Source organism: Tenrec ecaudatus, chromosome 12 (genome assembly GCF_050624435.1).
Source record: "Tenrec ecaudatus isolate mTenEca1 chromosome 12, mTenEca1.hap1, whole genome shotgun sequence".
Classification (NCBI taxonomy): Eukaryota; Metazoa; Chordata; class Mammalia; order Afrosoricida; family Tenrecidae; genus Tenrec; species Tenrec ecaudatus.
The window spans coordinates 110,815,156-110,834,267 of NC_134541.1; the positions used below are offsets into that span (position 1 = coordinate 110,815,156).

At 65.7% G+C, this 19,112-nt stretch overlaps 7 protein-coding genes across 12 annotated transcripts in view; 4 read left to right on the plus strand and 3 right to left on the minus strand.

The window, feature by feature from the left end:
• Positions 1-233: 233 nt before the first annotated feature.
• IGFALS (insulin like growth factor binding protein acid labile subunit) lies at positions 234-2,868 on the plus strand. The gene is made up of 3 exons (XM_075528086.1): positions 234-249; positions 535-661; positions 712-2,868. Exons 1-3 carry the CDS (start codon positions 234-236, stop codon positions 2,714-2,716), a joined length of 2,148 nt encoding a protein of 715 aa, XP_075384201.1. The 3' UTR covers positions 2,717-2,868.
• A 383-nt stretch (positions 2,869-3,251) lies between these two features.
• On the minus strand, positions 3,252-6,845 carry NUBP2 (NUBP iron-sulfur cluster assembly factor 2, cytosolic). Of its 2 annotated transcripts, XM_075564494.1 has the most exons (7): positions 6,786-6,845; positions 4,780-4,898; positions 4,505-4,703; positions 4,115-4,269; positions 3,918-4,028; positions 3,772-3,841; positions 3,252-3,626 (listed from the first exon to the last, which is right to left on the minus strand). In XM_075564494.1, the coding sequence occupies exons 1-7, from the start codon at positions 6,799-6,801 to the stop codon at positions 3,478-3,480; spliced, it is 819 nt and encodes a 272-aa protein (XP_075420609.1). In that variant the 5' UTR covers positions 6,802-6,845; the 3' UTR covers positions 3,252-3,477. The 2 variants fall into 2 exon arrangements, with proteins under 2 accessions (XP_075420609.1, XP_075420608.1); XM_075564493.1 differs by having other exon boundaries at positions 4,780-6,835.
• Positions 6,846-7,161: 316 nt separating this feature from the next.
• SPSB3 (splA/ryanodine receptor domain and SOCS box containing 3) lies at positions 7,162-11,227 on the plus strand. 2 transcript variants are annotated; one of them, XM_075564496.1, is made up of 7 exons: positions 7,162-7,278; positions 8,345-8,482; positions 9,674-9,848; positions 9,929-10,116; positions 10,210-10,312; positions 10,395-10,520; positions 10,598-11,227. In XM_075564496.1, the coding sequence occupies exons 2-7, from the start codon at positions 8,357-8,359 to the stop codon at positions 10,903-10,905; spliced, it is 1,026 nt and encodes a 341-aa protein (XP_075420611.1). In that variant the 5' UTR covers positions 7,162-7,278; positions 8,345-8,356; the 3' UTR covers positions 10,906-11,227. The 2 variants fall into 2 exon arrangements, with proteins under 2 accessions (XP_075420611.1, XP_075420610.1); XM_075564495.1 differs by lacking the exon at positions 7,162-7,278 and adding an exon at positions 7,313-8,214.
• On the minus strand, positions 7,420-14,374 carry EME2 (essential meiotic structure-specific endonuclease subunit 2). Of its 2 annotated transcripts, XM_075564498.1 has the most exons (9): positions 13,687-14,374; positions 13,135-13,271; positions 12,898-12,990; positions 12,420-12,511; positions 12,243-12,324; positions 12,024-12,139; positions 11,739-11,928; positions 11,462-11,665; positions 7,426-11,204 (listed from the first exon to the last, which is right to left on the minus strand). In XM_075564498.1, the coding sequence occupies exons 1-8, from the start codon at positions 13,910-13,912 to the stop codon at positions 11,495-11,497; spliced, it is 1,107 nt and encodes a 368-aa protein (XP_075420613.1). In that variant the 5' UTR covers positions 13,913-14,374; the 3' UTR covers positions 7,426-11,204; positions 11,462-11,494. The 2 variants fall into 2 exon arrangements, with proteins under 2 accessions (XP_075420614.1, XP_075420613.1); XM_075564499.1 differs by having other exon boundaries at positions 7,420-11,204; positions 11,462-11,928; positions 13,687-14,201.
• On the plus strand, positions 14,004-15,179 carry MRPS34 (mitochondrial ribosomal protein S34). Its single transcript, XM_075564500.1, has 3 exons — positions 14,004-14,380; positions 14,504-14,546; positions 14,639-15,179. The coding sequence occupies exons 1-3, from the start codon at positions 14,060-14,062 to the stop codon at positions 14,929-14,931; spliced, it is 657 nt and encodes a 218-aa protein (XP_075420615.1). The 5' UTR covers positions 14,004-14,059; the 3' UTR covers positions 14,932-15,179.
• A 65-nt stretch (positions 15,180-15,244) lies between these two features.
• Positions 15,245-16,683, plus strand: NME3 (NME/NM23 nucleoside diphosphate kinase 3). Its single transcript, XM_075564501.1, has 5 exons — positions 15,245-15,578; positions 15,703-15,833; positions 15,910-16,011; positions 16,079-16,191; positions 16,274-16,683. Exons 1-5 carry the CDS (start codon positions 15,533-15,535, stop codon positions 16,389-16,391), a joined length of 510 nt encoding a protein of 169 aa, XP_075420616.1. The 5' UTR covers positions 15,245-15,532; the 3' UTR covers positions 16,392-16,683.
• A 9-nt stretch (positions 16,684-16,692) lies between these two features.
• Positions 16,693-19,112, minus strand: part of MAPK8IP3 (mitogen-activated protein kinase 8 interacting protein 3) — a 44,177-nt gene continuing 41,757 nt past the window's right edge. For all 3 annotated transcript variants that reach the window (XM_075564504.1, XM_075564503.1, XM_075564502.1), the window contains 6 exons: positions 18,790-18,961; positions 18,584-18,697; positions 18,432-18,470; positions 18,163-18,342; positions 17,874-18,026; positions 16,693-17,795 (listed from right to left, as the gene is read on the minus strand). In XM_075564504.1, coding sequence (XP_075420619.1) covers positions 17,674-17,795; positions 17,874-18,026; positions 18,163-18,342; positions 18,432-18,470; positions 18,584-18,697; positions 18,790-18,961 — 780 coding nt within the window. In that variant the 3' untranslated portion in view covers positions 16,693-17,673. The remainder of the gene's footprint in view (positions 17,796-17,873; positions 18,027-18,162; positions 18,343-18,431; positions 18,471-18,583; positions 18,698-18,789; positions 18,962-19,112) is intronic.

Sequence of the window (19,112 nt, forward strand, 5' to 3'; positions counted from 1 at the left end):
GCAGAGGGCAGGGGCTGGTCACGTGCCCTGAGAGCCTGCCCTGTCCCCCTGTGGCTGGTGGCGGCAGCTAGGGCAGGTCTTCTCTAGCAGCTCCAGCTGGCTGCCTGGCACGAGGGGGTTAAGGGGCCGGACGGTTGTCTGTCAAGGTGCTGGCCAGGCTATCCAGAGAGCAGGCACTGCCGGCCCCAGCAGAAGCGCTGCCGCCCGCCCGCCGGCCTCTTGGGAACTCGGCCATGGCCCTGAGCAAAGGTGAGGCCGCCGGCCAGGCAGCCCCGCGGGGCCCTTGTGGGGGCGGCTGCATTTAGGGTCCTCAGAATGAACTTGCTGGGCCCCTAACCAAAACCCACCCAGAGGTACCACGGAAGAAAGGCCTGGCCCCTCTTGTGTGGTTCTACCCTGACGCCTGGGGCCCGAGGAGGGGTGGCTTGACGCCGGCCCGGGCTTCACCCTCCCCTCCCACCCCGAGGGTCTGGGATCCAGGTAAGGTGGGACTCAGCTTTGGTCCCCGGGGCCCCGTTCTCTTGTTGCTCTGAGATGGAGCAGCAGCCGGGGACAGGGGACACGGACAGGCAGGGCCACTGCTGGATGACCAGAGCCTCCACATGCGGAACCAGTCCCCACTTCAGGCTGCGTCCTTCATCTACCTGGCAGGGCTACGGAGGTGAGAGGTGGTAATGGCACCCTGCCCTGCTCCTGAGTCTCCTCTCCTAGCAATGGCCACAGATCTGTGTACCTGCCTCCCCTGGGGGGACACAGCCCCATGGCCGGCATCGCTGCCAGAGCCCAGGCTGCCCAGTGTGCTGGGGCCCTCTCAGCCCACCCCAGCCTGGGGGCCAGCTGGGCAGGGATTGGGGCAAGGCCGGGTCCCAGGGCCCTGAGTCCCAGTTTGGCTCTGCCTTCCTTCGCCACAGGAGGCCGGGCCCTGGTGCTGCTGCTGGTGAGCTGGGCATCCATCTGTCGCGTACATCCAGAGGGCACAGAGCCCAGCCCACTGCCGGGGGACCCCGAGAGCCCCCGCTGCCCAGCCGTGTGCACCTGCAGCTACGAGGACTACTCAGACGAGCTCAGTGTCTTCTGCAGTGCCCGCAACCTCACGCAGCCGCCGGCTGGCATCCCCGAGGAGACCCGCGCCCTGTGGCTGGACTGCAACTACCTGAGTCACATCCCGGCGGCCGCCTTCCGTAACCTCTCCAGCCTGGACTTCCTCAACCTACAGGGCAGCCAGGTGGGCAGCCTGGAGCCGGGGGCGCTCCTGGGCCTGGGCGCACTCTACCACTTGCACCTGGAGCAGAACCAGCTGCGCAGCCTGGCGGCTGGCACCTTCACACACACGCCGGGCCTGGCCTCACTCAGCCTGCACCACAACCAGCTCAGCCGGCTGGACGGTGGCCTCTTCTCAGGCCTGCCGCAGCTCTGGGTCCTCAATCTGGGCTGGAACAGCCTGGCCGTGCTGCCTGACACTGCCTTCCAGGGTCTGGGCGGCCTGCGGGAGCTGGTGCTGGCAGGCAATCGGCTGAGCTACCTGCAGCCACCGCTCTTCAGCGGCCTGGAGGAGCTGCAGGAGCTGGACGTCAGCCGCAACGCACTGCGCAGTCTCAAGGCTGGCGTCCTGGGCAAGCTGCCCAGGCTGCAGAAGCTCTACCTGCACCACAACCTGGTAGCCAGCGTGGCACCCGGTGCCTTCCTGGGCCTGCGGGCCCTGCGCTGGCTGGACCTGTCGCACAACCGTGTGGCCAGCCTCTTTGCGGACACCTTTCCGGGCCTGCTGGGCCTCCGCGTGCTGCGGCTCGCCCACAATGTGCTGACTGGCCTGCGGCCTCGCACCTTCAAAGACTTGCACTTCCTGGAAGAGCTGCAGCTGGGCCACAACCGGATCCGGCAGCTGGCCGAGCGCACCTTCGAGGGCCTGGGCCAGCTGGAGGTGCTGACGCTTGACCACAACCAGCTGCAGGAGCTGCGGCCCGGGGTCTTCCTGGGCCTGGCCAACGTGGCCGTCATGAACCTCTCGGGCAACTGCCTGCGGGGCCTGCCCGAGCAGGTCTTCCAGGGTCTGGGCCGCCTGCACAGCCTGCACCTGGAGGGCAGCTGCCTGGGCCGAGTGCACACCCACACCTTCTCGGGGCTGGCGGGCCTGCGCCGCCTCTTCCTGCGTGACAACGCCATCACGGCCATCGAGGAACGAAGCCTGCAGGGGCTGCCGGAGCTGCTGGAGCTGGACCTCACCGCCAACCGCCTGGCGCAGCTGCCCCGCCAGCTCTTCCAGGGCCTGGCCAGGCTGGAGTACCTGCTGCTAGCCCATAACCGACTGGCAGCGCTGGCCCCCGACACGCTGCTCCCGCTGCAGCACGTCTTCTGGCTGGACCTGGCGCACAACCGCCTGGAGGGCCTGGCCGAAGGCCTCCTGGCACCACTGAGCCGGCTGCGCCACCTCAGCCTGCGAAACAACTCGCTGCGTGCCCTCGTGCCTCAGCCCCCTGGCCTGGAGCGCCTGTGGCTGCAAGACAACCCCTGGGACTGTGGCTGCGCACTGAGGGCGCTGTGGGCCTTCGCCCGGCGGAACCCCCGCGCCGTGCCCCGCGCCGTGCAGGCGGCTCCGGAGGGCGACGACCGGCAGGGGCCCGTGTTCACCTACAACAACATCACCTGTGTGGGGCCACCCACAGTGGCCGGCCTCGATGTGCGTGACCTCGGCGAAGCCCATTTTGCTCACTGCTGACCACGGGCAGACTCTTGGGGCTGGGGAGCCCCGGCAGGGTGCCACTGTCCTCTGGGGCTGCATGGACACTGGCCTGCCTGTCCCCAGGGCCTGGCCTGATGTTTACGTAGCGTGACCACATGTTCACTGAAGCTGCCAGCAATTAAAGCAATCTTACAGACAGCCGGCAGGGTGAGCTGCCAGGGGGCTGCTGGGGCCCTGCCTTCTTCACCGCGCCCCTCCTCACCCCTTCCCACCCTCCCCTGGCAGTCTCCTGGGAGGACCCTTGGCCTTGGGAAACCTGATTGAGCAGGGTGGCCAGGTCACGGCCCTCTGGTCCTTGGTGTCTGCCCTGGGCCCTGAAAGCCAGGCTGCAGCTGGATGCCTGCAGCACCCTCTGCTCGGCCCACCCAGTCTGGCCCTGGCTCCCCCTCACTCTTACCCAACACCACCACATCACCCCAAGGCCATTCTCCGCCCCGGTCCCCAAAGCTCGAGCACATTCTCACTCGGGGCCTGCCGAGGCAAGCAGACAGGCAGGCGGATATCAGCCATCACACGGAGACCAGTGTCCGTTTAATGTGGTGACACATACACACACGTGTTCCCGGGACTAACAGGGACCCCCACCACAGGCCCATAGGAAGGTCTAGGTAGGAGCCCCCGGCCTTGGAGGGCCGTTTATGGCTCCAGCACAGTCCAGGGAGGAAGGTGTTGGGCGGCTCAGACCTGGCAGGGTGCAGCCATCAGCTGGGGTGGGAGGCCCTGGAGTGGCAAGCACCTCAGCCAGGACCTGGGGCCTGTGCTGCATCCAGAATCTTCCGGGCTATGGCGGCCAGCGCAGGGTAGGCGGGGCTGCCAGGGAAGTCTCGCAAGAAGTCCCCGCCCTCCTCCAGACTCCTGGCCAGTTGGGGGTCCAGGGGCACAGAACCTGTGGAGACCAACACCAGGAAGCAGGGGCAGGGTGAGCAGGGTGCCCCACTGTCCCTAACGTGGGACCCCACAGGCTGGGCATAGGAGGGAGCTCCTCTCCACCCCCCTCCCCCAGCCCAAAGAGGGTGTCTGTCCACTCTCACCGAGGAAGGGAACCCCGGCGTGCCTGGCCAGCTCTTCTCCGCCTCCCGTGGAAAAGATATTGGTACACTCCTAGGCCACAAGAGCAGGTGTGAGCACAGGGTCCCCACTGCCCACTCCCCCCATCCCCCTCCGGCGGGTGTCTCACCGCACAGTGCGGGCAGGCGAATCCACTCATGTTCTCCACCACACCGACCACGCGCAGCCCTGTCTTCCGGCAGAAGGTCAGCTCCCGCCGGACATCCCCGACTGATACCGCCTGGGGCAGGGCAGCAGGGGCTCAGCACACAGGGCCGGGAGGGAGGGAGACCCCCACCTGCTGGCTCCCCAGAGGCCAGGCCTCACCTGAGGTGTGGTCACCAGAAGGGCGCCCAGGGGCTGGTGGGAGCGCAGGGCCTCCACAGCTGACAGGTGCTCATCCGAGGTGCCTGGGGGCGTGTCCACTAGCAGGAAGTCCAGCTCCCCCCATGCCACGTCTGACACAAACTGCTGGATCAGCGCTGGAGGGCGCCAAACCCCAGAGCTTCAGGGGGCTTGGCCAGTGCAGCCTCCAGCCGGACAACTACAAGCAGAGGGTCTTCAAGCACACTGCCCGCCTCCCATCCCATATGACGGCTGTACCCTGCCAGATCTGAGGCTACGAGGCACCCGGGGGAAGGGCCTGCTCCTTGCCTCGAGGCCAGCTCACCTCCTCCCCACCCCACACCGCGGCCTCAGTGGGCTTGGGCTGGTTACCGTTTTTCTTGGGGCCCCTCCACACCAGGGCCTCATCCGGCTTCTCCAGCAGGAAGCCCACAGACATGAGGGCCACGCTCTGCTCCTGGTCCACGTACACAGGCACCCAGCCACTGTCACACTGGTGCACAGCGCTGCCCTGCGCCCCGAGCATGCGCGGCACACTGGGCCCACACAGGTCCACATCCAGGACTCCCACCTGCGGGCAGCTCCGGTCAGTGAGTCCCTCCATGGGGCTGGGCGGGGTACCGCTGCCACCGGGACACAGCGCTCACCTTCTTGCCCTCCTGGCGCAGGGCCAGGGCCAGCTGGGCGCAGAGGGTGCTCTTCCCGACGCCCCCCTTCCCTGAGAGCACGAGCAGGATGTGCCGCACACCAGCCAGGTTCCCGGGAGCTGGTGGGACAGGAGCCATGGGCACAGTGACCTGGCAGGCGCCACTCCCACTTATGGGCCAGGGGCTGCAAGCCCATCGCACAGGGAGGAGCCTGGGACTGGGGACCACTGTAGAGTGCTGGCATGTATGTGGAGCCCGTGCCCAAACTCTAGCAGACGGAGATCAGCATGTCATCTTCCCAAAAAAGGGGCTCGGAGAGGAGTGGGTCTGGGTCTGAGCACCATCCTCCTTCTGGGTCAGCGCAGCGAGGCCCGGAGGCTGATTTCAGGGCTCCCATGGGGGGAGAGGAGGACTGGCATCTCAGACCCAGGGAAGGCACAGGCCTGTATCTGGAGCTTGCTCAGCTGACACTGTTGTGGTCCCTGAGTGCCAACTCCCAGGGACACCCCAGAGCCCTCCAGTAAGGGTGTGGCACAGCAGCAGGGAGGCCCTAGGCTCCTCACTCTGACCACTCCCTCCTGCCAGCAGGTCTCCCTCCAGGACCCACTGGTGCAACATTCCCCAGAAACACTAGCAAGGCGTGACCTGACCCTCCTGGCCAAACCCCTCAAAAACATCACGGAGGACGGGACAACAGGCATAGTGTGTGGGCAACACCTGGCCCAACGCATGACTTAAAACTATGTGACCTGCGACACGTGTGGGAGGCCAAGGTGCAGAGCTGAGAGAGGGGGACAATCGATGGACTCTCCTCTGACAGCTGTGGGGGGGAGGTCAGATGCTTACAGACATCCTCCCTGAGGGCAGTTAGTCACCAGACTAGAGGGTAGGCCTCCTCCCTGCTGCTGGGGACAATAAACTATTTCTCCCTGAGGCCTGTGACCAAGCGTTCACACCCTACCAATAACGTCTCTATCAGTTGAGCCAAACCCAATCCGTGACCTCCAAGGTTAAGCTGCCATCCCGTATCTCGGATCCGCCCATCTTGTCACATGTATGCCCCCAATCCCTCCTCTTACTATTGCATGTATGTCCCTAGATCCTCCCCCTCTCCTTACTGTATTACCTAGAGCACAACCCCTTCCTGTGACGTTTCTCCTCACCTGTAATTAGGGGGCTTGCCTGTCCCCAGAGAAGATAAAAAGCCTGGGCTAGCATTAAAGATTGCTCTCTCCCTCCACGCGGACCACCAAGCGGGGCAGAGGTGAGCATGCTACCAAGACTGTGTCTGACTCCATCTATTTCAATGTTTCTCTTCCATCTCTCGTGCTCTCTGTAACTGTACTATGATCTTCACTTATTATCGCTGTACAATGGCGCCTCCCGGATTCCCCTGCCACTTCAGCGGCCACCTGTGCTAACCGGGACCTGATGGCGCCTGCAGTGATGGCGGCAGAGGGGGCACCTGCATCGGCTCTTGCGCACCTGCGCTTCTCAGAGACCCCGAACTCCGGCGGTCACTCCCTTTAACTATTAAAGGGACTTCAGCCGGCGACCACGCGCGGCGCCTGCGGGGGGGCCTCCGCACTGGCCAGGGGTCGGGCGTGTCACGCCCCGGTCGGCTCCGAGCACTTGGGCTGGCTGGTGTAAAACGTGCGCTCTGTATCGCGGGCGGTCGCGGGCAGGTACAGGCGCCGGCCTTGCTGCGGGACCCGGGGCGGCGTTTCTTAAGCTGGGCACGCGAACTCAGGCCGGCCAGTTTTCGCATTTTGTGCCTTCCCCGCCCCCGGATTAAGTAAAAAGCACCCCAACCCGCTCGCTTATCCGGGCCCCTCGTTTCTCCACCTTCCCTCGTGTTCGCATCAGTGGTCACGGTCCTACGCGCACGCCCTGGCTGGGAGCGCCCCGCTCCTGCCCCAGGCACCTACACCTCCCACCCCGTGCCGCGGGGACCGGCAAGGCCGGGGCTGGGCTCCCGCACCTGCCCCAGCGCCCCGGACACTCACGCGCCGCGGGCTCCATCGCGTCTCCCCTACTTCGCGGCTTCCGTCGCCGCTCGCGTACGGCCCGCCCCGCAGCGGGAGTGATCAGCCGTCGGGCCAGTCGGCAGCGCGAGCCCGCCTCCCGGCTCCCCCTCCATAGGCTCCCCGACACAGCGCCTAGCCAATCAGTCCGCCCGAGCTGGCTTCCGGCGCCGGATGATGTCAGGAGTTGAACCCACTTCCTGGTCGGCCTCCCGCCCGCGACTCGTCCAATGGGCGCGCGGACCGCCTCACCCAGGCCTGGCCAATAGAGAGGTCGTATTCGGACTGACGGGCGCGGCAGCCTGTCGGCGGGAGGCAGGACCCGCGAGCACCGCCCTCCGGCCGGAGCCCCAGGAAGCCCGCCCCCGGCGGCCGGGCCAATGCGGCGCGGGGCGGGGATTGTTTACGTCTCGCCTGAGCGGAAAGTGGGTCACGGCCGGCGGGGAGCGCGGCGGCGGCGGCGGAGCAGCCCCAGGTGAGCGCCCCGACCCCGCGGGCGGCGCGCTGACCGCGCAGAGGAGCCCGGCCTTTGTTTCCCGGCGGCCGGTGGGCCGCTCCCGGAGCCTGTGGTTCAGCGCCTGCCTACGGGACGCGGCTGCGCCGGGTTGCCTCCAGATGCCTCCTTACCGCGCCTGGAAGGGCAGCGTCCGGAAACAGCCCCCCGAAGCTGAGTGCGGGATGAGCCCGGGAACCCGAGAAATGCCATCCCGGCTTTGTCAGCGGCCCTCCGCCGCCGCGGGTCATTCATTTAGCCTGGGCCACGTGGACCTCCCCGTGGAAGCACGGTCCAGGGCGGGGTCTGGCTGACCATCCCGGGCCTGCGGCCACGCGTCTGCAGCTGGCGGCTCATTCATTCAACCGCGCGCCCCTCTGGGTCAGGCGGGCTAGCATCTCGGGCAGAGCACCACGCGTGGGTCGAAGTGACCACCGAAGTTGAGTAGGACCACTGGCTGTGAGTGCAGCCGGGAGAGGGTAGGACAGGACAGGACAGCTGCTGGCCCGGACGGAGACAAGGGCAGGATTGTGGCCCCAAGAAGCTGAGGACACAGGCGGTTGTGTTCAGTTCTGCTGTTTTATCCCCAAAACAATGTGCGGGCCTGCTGGAATGCTAAGGTTGTTTGAGGCAGAGGTGCAGGTGGAGGGCAAGGACAGGAACTTGGACAGGTGACGAGTGAGTTGGGGCAGGGATGACTCCCTGGTGTCTGGTATGAGGAAGTGGGTGGTTGGAGATTCCATTTGCCCGAGTGGACATTGGAGGCGGTGCCAGTGGAGGCTGGAGATGCCCGCTGGGTGATGGGTGACCTCGGGTAGGGAAGTCGGAGTTCGGCAGGAGATGGGCCTGGAGGTGCTGTGGAGAGCTGTGCACACTGTCTGCCTGCACTTCCTCGAGGCACTCAGCTACTGGACTGAGGTGTGGACCCCTCCGTCAGGGTCCCAGAGCCCTGGCATCTTGGGGAGCAGGACAGCTGGGAGCTGGCAGGGGGCAGAGTGGTACCCAGGGGTCTTCCCAGTCACCTAGGCTGTCTGCTGTTTCCTTCCAGGTCCTCTCCAGTATGGCCAGGCGGCCCCGGAGCAGCCGGGCATGGCATTTTGTCCTGAGTGCAGCCCGTCGAGACGCCGATGCCCGGGCTGTGGCTCTGGCTGGCACTGCTAACTGGGGCTATGACTCTGATGGGCAAGTAGGTTCCTGTGGGGAGTGGGCATCTTGGGTTGGGAGGTGGAGGATGCCCGAGTGGGTGGGCTTTCCTGTCATCATCCCACTCGCATTCCTTGTGAACTGCCTGCCCAGGTGTTTCCTTGGTCTGTTCAGATGGAGGTACTGAATTCCGTGCATGCCGAGAGCTTTGGTTCTGGGTGATCAGGACGGCTCATGGAGGTGGCCTGGGAGACGCTTGTGTCCTGGCTCAGGTTGTCTCGCCCCAGCCAAGTCAGGCCGGTGGAGGGGTGGGCCCACTGGGACATGGAGGCTCTCAGTTGGTTTTATGCTGACAAAGCAGGCGCCAGGCTCCTGTCACCCGGGTGTCTAGGTGACCTGGGCTGAGAGAGCAGGCTTGGATCAGTGGCCTGGGGCTTGGCCACCCTACATTCCTGCCCCACCCCCACCGTTGTCAGTAGGTGACAGACTCAGCTCTGTGGGATGCAGGATGTGACACTGACACACTGGTGTGTTTTTCTGTCTGCCTGTGGGTGGGTCTTTGGAGGCTGGGGTTCACGTGATGGGGCAGAGGCCGCAGTGGGGATTGTGGCCCCAGGGCTGCTTGCTCTGTCTAGATGGGTTCTGCTCTGAAACTATTCTACAAGCAGGTTAGGCTGGCCGTGACACCTTCTATGAATTCTTCTTTCCTCCCCCTGGTCTCCCTTGTGGCTCGGGGTCCATTTGTTTACATCAGCTTGAGGCAGCTCTGTCTCTATCCTCATTGACTTAGTTGCTGTGTGTGGCTGTGGGGGACAGGTGACAAATATTGGAGCTTAAAGAACTCGAAGACATGGAGCTGGGGAACAGTGTCCTTGGGCTGGGCCACAGCAAAAGAAAGCGCTTGAGGAGGCTGGTGGACTCCATGGGGGGTGTTTGCCCTCAGGGGTAGCAGGGGCAGGGTGGAACCTGCGATGCCGTGGGCTGGCACAGTGCTAAGTAGCTTGTCTGGGCGCAGTGCAGGGCAGCTGTGAAACAGGCCTGTGTAGTGAGCAGTCTACCTGCTAAACCGCATCACGAGACACATACACACACCACCCCCATCCTCCTGGGACCACAGTGGGGCTTTTGTGGTGGCAGAGCAGGGAGACAGAACTGAGACACTTGGGGCAGGCCGGCTGGGCCCCAGGGCCAAGGGACCAATGGATTGATGACCCTGGCCCATCTTCTTTTCCAGCACAGTGACTCGGACTCAGACCCCGAGTTTGCGTCCCTGCCGCCGCCCATCCCCAGCGCCGTGCCCGTGACCGGGGAGTCCTTCTGCGACTGTGAGGGCCAGAGTGAGGCCGCCTTCTGCGGCAGCCACAGCACCCACCGTGGCAAGGACTGTCGCTGCGGGGAGGAGGACGAGCGTGAGTGCCCAGGGGGGGCACGGGGGACTGGGGGTGGGGGGTGCAGGGGTGCCCAGCCTCACTGTGCCCGGGCCCTGCAGACTTTGACTGGGTCTGGGATGACCTGAACAAGTCCTCCGCCACCCTCCTGAGCGGTGACGGCCGCAAGGTCAGCTTCCATGCGGAGTATAGCTGTGGAACAGCAGCCATCCGGGGCACCAAGGCGCTGGGGGAGGGCCAGCACTTCTGGGAGATCAAGATGACCTCTCCCGTGTACGGCACCGATATGGTGAGTGGCTGGCCGGCCGGTGGGGGAGAGCAGGGCGGGTGTGGGGGGCTTCCCCAGGCCCAGCCCCACACGCCCCCTGCTGGCCTCTTTCAGATGGTGGGCATTGGGACGTCGGACGTGGAGCTGGACAAGTACCAGCACAGCTTCTGTAGCCTGCTGGGCAGAGACGAGGACAGCTGGGGCCTCTCGTACACGGGTGCATGGAGACACAGGGTGGCTGGGGTGGGGGGCTTTGGGAGCAGTTGCGGGACTAGGTGCTGATGCCCTGCCCACCCCAGGGCTCCTGCATCACCGAGGGGACAAGAGGAGTTTCTCGTCTCGCTTTGGCCAGGGCTCCATCATCGGTGTGCACCTGGACGCCTGGCACGGGCGGCTCACCTTCTTCAAGAACCGCAAGTGCATTGGTGAGGTGGGGGATGGGTGGGGTGGGGTGGGAGCCGGCGGGCGGCACCAGGTTGGGCTGAGCTGAGCCTCCCCACAGGCGTGGCGGCCACCAGGCTGCAGAACAGGAAGTTCTACCCGATGGTGTGCTCGACGGCCGCCAAGAGCAGCATGAAGCTCATCCGCTCCTGCGCCAGCACCACCTCGCTGCAGTTCCTGTGCTGCTACCGCCTGCGCCAGCTGTGGCCTGACTCGGGGGACACACTGGAGGGCCTGCCCCTGCCGCCTGGCCTCAAGCAGGTGCTGCGCCACCAGCTGGGCTGGGTGCTGAGCATGAGTTGCAGCCGACACAGGCCACCCACGGCCGAGGCCAGGCCCTGCCGGCAGAAGCGCTGTCGCCAGACCTGAGTGCTGCTCAGTGAGACTGCTCTCAGCCAGGACCTGCGACAGCCGCTCGCTCCTTCAGCCCGAGCCATGCGGCAGCAGGAGGGGAGGAAGGGGCAGGAATGGGGGGTCGTCCACTCCTTCCTCTGCTGGACCATGGGCTTGGTGAGTCCACTCCACTGACCCCGGGTCGGCTGCCGGTTGTGTGCAGAAGAGGGCCTGGGGCCCGCAGGCCTCCCCGCTGCCTGGACCTTGGGGTCGGGGCCTGGCCCTTCTGCTGCTTTGCATGTCGCCGGCTGCTGCCCCTCCTCAGAGACTTATCGCTGCAATAAACAGGAGGTTTCTATTTGAGGGCCCCACAGCTGTGCCTCGCGGCAAGGCCAGGGGGGACCTTCTTGGGCTCTGGGGTGGTGGTGGCAGTCCTGTGCGGTCAGGTTGTCTGAGGCCCCTCCCTCTACACCGTGGCACCTACAGCATCTCCCCTGCAGCCCAAACCTGGTTCCCTGGAGCCAGGTTGGCTAAGGCCAAGGCCAGAACCTTCAGCTGGCCGAGCCCTCCCCTGGTTGCCAATGATCCTTACTTCAAGTGCTGTGCACTGCCCAGGCAAGGGCGCTCAGGAGCCCAGGTCCAGCAGAAGGTCGGGATTGGATGTGGTCAGGAAGAGGCAGAGGCGTCTTGAGAGGTCGGGTCCCACCCTGCGGGGCCGCCCATCCCGGCCCTGCTCCACAGGAAGGTCCGCCAGTAGGGCCAGCCGCGCCTGGTCTGAGCTGCAGGCTGCATATGCCTAGGGTGGGGATGCAGGTGAGTGGGGTAGGGGCAAGGATCTCCATCTGGGTGTCAGGGTGGGGGTGCCTCACCTGCTGCAGAAGGCGGGGGGAGGGGAAAGCAGTGACGACAGCATTGGCCACTGTGGGGCTCACTCTGTTGAACTGCTGGATCTGCCGACACCAGGTCCCCCGCAGCCCCCGGCCGTCTCTGGCGACTCGCTCACCAGCAGCCCAGCGCCCGGCTGTGCAGAAGGAAAAGGCCTGGGCCTCCCGGAGTTGCCTGTGGGGACAGTGCAGGCAGCCATCCAGGGGCTGGTCCCACAACTGGCCACCCTGCCTCGAGGCCCTGTGGAGCCTCGCCTGGGGGAGACGTACTTGTAGGGGCGCTGGGCGAGAGCCCTGGTGACAGCGCACACATGTTCACTTAGCTCCTGCCAGGAGGCTGCCAGCAGCACGTCCAGGCCTGCCCCGAGCTGCAGGAGCACCAGAGCCTGTGGGTGGTGACAGGCAATAGCCCCTCAGAGGGGAGGAGGGACCCAGGCGCCACTGCAGATCAAGTGTGGGTGCCACCCAGCATCTCCAGACGGCCCTTACCTCTTCCACCTGAGGCCAGCCAACAGTCCATTCAGCACGGGGTCCTGCTGGTCTCTCTGGTGGCCATTGCCCCCCCTGGACACTGCATAACAAAGGGACAAGCTTCAGCTCCCACCTTCCTGGGCCACCCTCCCATGGTGTCCTCCCAGCCAGCCCTAGAGGGGGCAGGGACTGTACCACAGGTGGGCCTCCAGCCCTATGACAGCCAGGTGGGGCCTGGTGGCGCTCTGGGGACACATCCAGGGAACTGTGCAGGCGGGCTCTGACAGCTGCAGGACCAGATGCAAGCACCTCAGAAGGCTGTCCCCGAGGTCACATCCTAGCCTTCCCAGCAGCCTTTGCCAGGTGCCCAATAAGCACTCTCCTCAGGCCAAAGCCAAGTGGGTGATTGGTCCATCCTGTTCCACGAGTACCCCTGGTCTTGCCTGGCACCTCCCCTCTCCTCCCCAGGGCTTGCACCAAATGACCTGTTCTCCAAACCAAGCCTACTGCCCATGAGTTCCTCCCAACTGGCAGCAACCCTGTAGGACAGAGAATGCGTCCCAGACTAATGAGATTACAAATTACTACAGGAGCAGACAGCCGCCACTTTAGAATCTGTGCGCCTTGTGGTTAATGGCTATGCTGTGTTTAAGATGCTGTGCCAGAGGAGCACCTGGGTCAGCTGGGCGACGCCCTGCAGAAAGTCCTCCGGGTGCACCAACAGTAGCAGCTCCTGCTCGTGGGAAGCCCACACCTCAAGGGGCACCTGTAGGGACATCCCTGGTCATAAAACAATGGCCACCCAGGCCTCCCTGGCCAGTAGGAAATGAGCCGCCCGCACCACCCAGCACAGGTACAGCTACTTTCCAGGGTCCTTGGATAGCACCTGCAGGCATGCGCAGACACTCACGCCTCCAGGACAAGGGTCTGGCTTCAGGCGGCTCCAGCTCAGGCTCCGGGCATGTGGCTGGGGCTCGATGCGGTGGTCACAGCCCAGGGCGCCCAGGGCTTCCAGGAGGACATCTGAGCCAGTGTCTTCTAGGACAGCTGGGGCAGCGCGGGAGGGAGGGAAGCACTCCTGTCACCCGACTCCCAGGCGAGCTGGCTGGGCTGCAGCAGAGCTGCAGGGCAGTTGGGAATCCAGCCAGGGCTTGCCTTGGGAACCACTGGCCGCCTGGCTCTTCCCACCAGCATTGGACCAGGGCGACCTGAAGACGGCAGGGTCAAAGAGCCGAAGCTACTACCGTCTAGGCGCTTGCACTAACTAGCTGGACAGAGTAGAACTGCCCGGAGATCTGGGAGCTGACAGCAGCATCTTACTCCCGTAGAGGGGTGGCTAGTGAGCTCCAACCTGGCAGCCGAGCGCTGTAACCAGCGTACCCCTGGCGCTGGGGTCTCTGGGGGCTGAGGTTAAGGGGAGCCCCCAAAGCCGAGCTCCAGGAGCGGGGCTGCCCACGCGCACCTGGGTCCACGCGTACCACCAGGCGCCGCAGGGCTTGCTCGGGACGCAGCGCTTCGGCTGTCGCTCTGCGCTCCTCCTTCGGCTCCGGGACCTTAACGGCAGCCACCGAACGCATAGGGCCTTCGGTGTCTGAGTCCGAGATCTCCCACGTCGGGGTCCGCCGCTGGCCCCGACCGCGGCCCCCGCCCCGCGACCCCGAGCTCCCAGTGGCTCCGGCCTTTGCCATGGCTCTCCCGCCGCGCCACTTCCGGCCGCGCCCGGACGCCTTTGGAGGGGACACCGGCCGCTTCCGGCGGGGGCGGGCCTTCCGGCGCTGGGCGGCAGCGGCGTCCGACCGGAGCGCGGAGGGTACGGACCACAGTGGGGACGCAGTATGGCGCGCAAGAAGGTCCGCCCGCGGCTGATCGCCGAGATGGCCAAGCGCGTGCGGGCCCTGCGGGAGCAGCGGGAGCGGCCGAGTGACTCGCAGCTCTACGCCCTGGACTACGAGACGCTGACGCGGCCGCTGTCGGGCCGCCGGCTACCCCTGCGGGCCAGTGCGGACGTGCGCCGCGAGAGCCGCCTGCTGCAGCTCCTCGGCCGCCTGCCGTCCTTCGGCATCGGCCGCCTGGTCACGCGCAAGTCGTGGCTGTGGCAGCACGATGAACCGTGCTACTGGCGTCTGACGCGCGTCCAACCCGACTATACGGCGCAGGTGCGTGCACCCCCTCCACCCCATCCCACTCTCACCCCAACCTGGGAGAGGCGTCTACTTAACCTTTGGAGGAGAGCGGGTGACCCGCTGGCTAAGCTCACTCGCTTTGTCCCTGCTTTTCAGAACTTGGACCACGGCAGAGCCTGGGGCGTCCTGACCTTCAAAGGTAAGGGTGGGGGGAGCGGGACACTAGGACGGCGCGGGTCCCAGGCTTTGGGTTAGAAGGGGTGCAGTGAACCGCTGGCCTTCTTTCCCCAGGCCAGACGGAAAGCGAGCCCCGGGAGATGGAACAGGTCATGTACCACGACTGGCGGCTGGTGCCCAAGCATGAAGAGGCAGCCTTCACCGCGTTTACGCCCCCCAACAAGGAGCCCCCGCGCTGCGTGCCCTACCCTCCCCTCCTCAGAGCCATGATCCTGGCCGAGCGGCAGAAGCGGGGGGACGCCAGTTCGGAGGAGCCCATGCTTAATCTGGAGAGGGTGCCCGTCAGGCCCTGGGACTACCCCGCCAAACAGGAGGACAAAGGCAGGGCCAAGGGCACGCCCGTCTAAAGAGTCAGGACCGGCCGGCTGCTCGGACTCAGCAGCCCCCCGAGAGTTGGGATGCGATAACCACGTCTTGAGTCTGACTGACTGTGCCTCTTGGTGTTGGAGGGCGGGGGCGGACTGGTTCCCCCCTCAAGTGTCTGGATGCCCCTGGACGCTAGTGGACTGGTGGCCAGCATCTCCCGGGGAGGGCTTCCTTCCCTCGTATGTTCAGAGCTAGGCTGTGGACGCGAATAAAGGCCACTGAACTACCACGTGCTGTGCTTTCTGAGTCTCGGGTTTCGGGGTGCCAGACAAGCGGTTTGCAGGGCGGCGGGGAAGGGAGAGCCGGCTCTACCGAGGAATAACCGCCCTGCGTGGAGAGGCGCGGGGCCGCGGACACCGACCTGTCAGACGGCAGGCGGCGGTTCGCGCTGCAGGGAGAGCTCAGGCGGCTCCGAGACCCGGTGCCGGAAGTGACCGCGCCAGAGTTCGGAGCTCCCGGCTCGCGTCTTCCCGCATCCGTGCAACAGTCGCCGCCCCTTTACGTCTAGGCCCCGCCCCGGCCCCGCGGAGCCCGCGCTCAGTCCTCCCCGCCGCCGCCGCCGCCGCCGCCGCCGCCGCCATCATGATCTGCCTGGTGCTGACCATCTTCGCTAACCTCTTCCCAGCGGGTAAGCCGAGGGCCCTGGAGTGCCCAGAGACCGCCCAGGGCGGGTGGGGCCGGGCGGAGGGCGCCGGGCGCGGGCCGGGCCAGGCGGGCTGCAGCGGACCCAGGGCGGGGATGCGGGTCCGCAGGCTGCAGCGGCGTGCACGAGCGCACCTTCGTGGCCGTGAAGCCTGACGGCGTGCAGCGACGACTGGTGGGCGAGATCGTGCGGCGCTTCGAGCGGAAGGGCTTCAAGCTGGTGGCGCTGAAGCTGGTGCAGGTGAGTGAGGCCGGGCGCCCGGGGCGCCCTCGGGGCGAGGTCGGGGCCGCCGCTGACCCATAGCGCGTTCCCGCAGGCCTCCGAGGACTTGCTGCGAGAACACTACACCGAGCTGCGCACGCGGCCCTTCTACGGGCGCCTGGTGCGCTACATGGGCTCGGGCCCAGTGGTGGCCATGGTGAGTGCAGGGCACGCGGCCCCCGCACGGCACGGCCCGCCCGCCCGCTGACGCTAGACCTCTGCAGGTGTGGCAGGGGCTGGACGTGGTCCGAGCCTCTCGGGCGCTCATTGGGGCCACCGACCCAGCCGACGCGATGCCGGGGACCATCCGAGGGGATTTCTGCGTGGAGATCGGCAAGTAAGGCATTCAGGAAGCGACTGCGCCCCTCCCGGCGCCCCCCCCCCCCTGCAGGACGAGCGCTCACGCCTCCTCCCTGCAGGAACGTGATTCACGGCAGCGACTCGGTGGAGAGCGCTCGACGCGAGATAGCGCTTTGGTTCGACGCCGCGGAGCTGCTGTGCTGGGAGGACAGCGCCGCGCACTGGCTGTACGAGTAGGTGGCTTCTGGGGCGACGCCGGCGCTGGGCCTGCCCGTGGGGCCCCTGGAAGGCCCCTGCTGCACAAGCCGGCAGCATGACCTTGGTGGACATGTCACTGTGCTAGACAGCTGTGTTCTGCTAACCTGCAGCAGAGCCCAGGGACACTGAGGTGGGGCCTCTCTGCCCAGGGGCCCCTCAAAGTGTGACTCCCCAAACTACTGACCACTGCTTCCCGCCCAGGCGTGGTACCCCATTTCCCTGCGACAATAAAGGAAGGCAGCTCTGGACGCTGGCCCGGCATGGACCAAGACAGGACAGTTTGGAGACGTTTATTACACACGGAACAGGACAGGACTTGGGTGGCTTGCAAGGCCAAAGCCTAGGGGGAATTGACGCGCGCCTTCACCAGGTGCACCACCAGCTCACCCCGTTGCTTCACAGCCCTTCAGGGGCAACAAGGGGCAGTACATACGTCACAGTGGAGGAGAAGCCTGCAGTGGCCCCGCTGCCATGGTGGCCAGCTGGGCAGGGGGATGGGCGCACTGGTGATTCCTTGTGTAAGGAAGGGGAGACTGAGGTCTGGGGGCAGCAAGCAAGGCCTGTCCACGGGGGAGGTGGGCAGGGGCCATGCCTACCTCCACACACACCCACACATACACCTAGCGCCCCGCTGGGTGGCCTCAACCTGAGCCCTGGGCACCTGCCCTGCAGCCCATCTGCTGCCCTCAAGGAGGGCAGGCTGCCCGGCCAACCCTAGGCACTTAGTCACATGTTAAGCTCGGCTCAGCTCCCTCGGCCAGGCAGACCCCCAGCCTGAGACTGGCCTGAGTGCTGCGGAGGGAGCCCTTCTTCCTGAGGCCTGGGAACCTGGGGGCGTGCTGCCGGGAGGGGGGCTGGGGACGTGCTCAAGCAGGGGAGGGGCCTGGTCTGCCTGGAGGCCAAGGAAGGGGGAACCTGGGGAAGGCTGGTTGCTGGCTGCAGGCACAAGCCCTGCAGCAGGACACAGGACAGGGACCCCCTCCCCCAGGGCCAAAGGCAAATGGGCTCTGGGAAATGCCTGGGCGGGGAGTAGACCCTGCAGGAACTGCCCACAGCCTGGCCCACGGAGGAACCCCAGCCCTGAGGGGCCCTGGGGCTTGAGGAGGGTGGGCTGGCGCTGGCCAGGAGCTGCTGGAAGGGAATCCCACGCAGCTCCTCAGAGACTGGCCCGCCCAGGGCCGGAGGGGCGGTGAAAGCTGCAGTTTGAGAGGCTGGGGCTGGGCCTGCGTAGCAGGCAGAGGGCGGGAGGTGGCAGCTCACTTCACTCGGGGCTGTAGGAGACTTGCCACACGATGATGTGGCTACGCTCAGCCTTGGACAGTATGGGCTTCACCTGACTCCCGTCCCCCCCGCCGTCCTCGGTCTCGTCGTCCTCACCATCACCTGCAAGGAAGGCCTATGAGTGGGGGAGGGGGAGCCCAGCCTGCACCCCTGACCCCACCCCATCGTCTGCCCACTCACCAATGCGGAAGTCGATGTAGCCCTCTCCCCCACTCAGCACTAGCACGTTCCTCAACTTCTGGCTCTCGGTGGTATCCGTGCTGGTGGCCGGGGCCCCTGGGCTCTCAGACGGGCTGTCAAGCACGCTGCCGTTGAGGGTGGCCAACACATTCCCTGGGGGGACAGGGGCTTAGCATGGCCAGGCACTTCACACCGCATGCCCAGCAGGGTGGCCCAGGGTGGGGATAAGAGGCTCAGCATGGCAGGCACTCCACCCCATATGCCCGTAAGGTTAACCCAGCTGCCCCACCTGGCACTGAGACAAAGAACTTGACGGCGTCCCGGTGACCGTGGAAACAAAGCTGGGCCTGGGCCATGGAGCAGTAAGGGATGAAGCTGCTAGCTGACCTGTCGCTGCTGTCATCACCGTACACGTGGATGACACCCCCAGGGCGGGCACCCTCCCCAGATGTGGGAGATGTCTTGTTGGCTGCAGACAGAGGAGCCCAGAGGGGCTGACTGCGGGCTGGGAGGACCCCCATGGCCACTGCCCTCCCACCACTCAGCACCCTGACCTACCTCGGAGCCCCAGGAGCTGGCCTCGGTGCAGAACTACAGCTGGGAGGAGGGGAGAGAGAGAAGGGGCTAGGCCAGAGGACGAGGCCAGTGCTGGTGTCCCTGTGCGTCCCCTACACAACCCACCCTGCCCTCCCAGGGTCCCAGACACTCACTCTCCGTCAGTGGGATGGAGATGACCACCCCGTTGCCTGTGCCCACCCAGAGGCGGTTGCCGGCAATCAGCAGGGCCGTGATGCGCACGAAGGAGAAGCCCAGCTTGCCTGTGCCTGTGGGAGCAGGGGTGGGGGTGAGGGCTGCACCAGGCTGACCTGCCCCCCCCTCCACCCTTGGGTCAGTGGCATGTCTGCCCTGCCCTCACCCAGCATCTTGCTGACATAGGGTTCGATGTCCACATCCTGCAGGTGCTGGTGGGTGTGGGCATGGTACAGCCGCAGGGTGGAGTCCAGGCGGATGGAGACCCACACGCCATCACCAATCCACGCCAGCTGCCGCACCTGGCTCTCCCTCCGCGGGTGGGCATCGAATGACTTCTATGAGGCAGCGCAGCCTCAGTGGGGTGGGGCCCTGGCACTGAACCCCTGGGCTTCAGGGGAGCAGCCCGCTGGCTCAGCAGACGCAGACCCATGACATGCACACTCAGACTCAGGGCCACTTCTGAGCCCCAGGGCCTTTGCTCCACCG

Excerpts from the sequence above, each read along its gene's own strand:
- IGFALS (XM_075528086.1), top strand. Across the intron at positions 662-711 it reads TACCTGGCAGGGCTACGGAG|CAATGGCCACAGATCTGTGT; the intron begins GTGAGAGGTGGT and ends CTCCTCTCCTAG.
- NUBP2 (XM_075564493.1), bottom strand. The coding sequence starts at position 4,917 with ATGGCTCCTGTCCCACCAGCTCCCGGGAACCTGGCTGGTGTGCGGCAC. Across the intron at positions 4,704-4,779 it reads TGCGCCAGGAGGGCAAGAAG|GTGGGAGTCCTGGATGTGGA; the intron begins GTGAGCGCTGTG and ends AGCTGCCCGCAG. Across the intron at positions 3,627-3,771 it reads CGCCGGGGTTCCCTTCCTCG|GTTCTGTGCCCCTGGACCCC; the intron begins GTGAGAGTGGAC and ends TGGTCTCCACAG.
- SPSB3 (XM_075564495.1), top strand. The coding sequence starts at position 8,137 with ATGGGCCTGGAGGTGCTGTGGAGAGCTGTGCACACTGTCTGCCTGCAC. Across the intron at positions 8,483-9,673 it reads GCTATGACTCTGATGGGCAA|CACAGTGACTCGGACTCAGA; the intron begins GTAGGTTCCTGT and ends CTTCTTTTCCAG. Across the intron at positions 10,313-10,394 it reads CTGGGGCCTCTCGTACACGG|GGCTCCTGCATCACCGAGGG; the intron begins GTGCATGGAGAC and ends TGCCCACCCCAG.
- EME2 (XM_075564499.1), bottom strand. The coding sequence starts at position 13,912 with ATGGCAAAGGCCGGAGCCACTGGGAGCTCGGGGTCGCGGGGCGGGGGC. Across the intron at positions 12,512-12,897 it reads GCGTCGCCCAGCTGACCCAG|CTGTCAGAGCCCGCCTGCAC; the intron begins GTGCTCCTCTGG and ends CTGGTCCTGCAG. Across the intron at positions 11,929-12,023 it reads CTCGCCCAGCGCCCCTACAA|GCAACTCCGGGAGGCCCAGG; the intron begins GTACGTCTCCCC and ends CTGTCCCCACAG.
- MRPS34 (XM_075564500.1), top strand. The coding sequence starts at position 14,060 with ATGGCGCGCAAGAAGGTCCGCCCGCGGCTGATCGCCGAGATGGCCAAG. Across the intron at positions 14,381-14,503 it reads AACCCGACTATACGGCGCAG|AACTTGGACCACGGCAGAGC; the intron begins GTGCGTGCACCC and ends CCTGCTTTTCAG. Across the intron at positions 14,547-14,638 it reads GGGCGTCCTGACCTTCAAAG|GCCAGACGGAAAGCGAGCCC; the intron begins GTAAGGGTGGGG and ends TTCTTTCCCCAG.
- NME3 (XM_075564501.1), top strand. The coding sequence starts at position 15,533 with ATGATCTGCCTGGTGCTGACCATCTTCGCTAACCTCTTCCCAGCGG. Across the intron at positions 16,012-16,078 it reads CGGGCCCAGTGGTGGCCATG|GTGTGGCAGGGGCTGGACGT; the intron begins GTGAGTGCAGGG and ends AGACCTCTGCAG. Across the intron at positions 16,192-16,273 it reads TTCTGCGTGGAGATCGGCAA|GAACGTGATTCACGGCAGCG; the intron begins GTAAGGCATTCA and ends TCCTCCCTGCAG.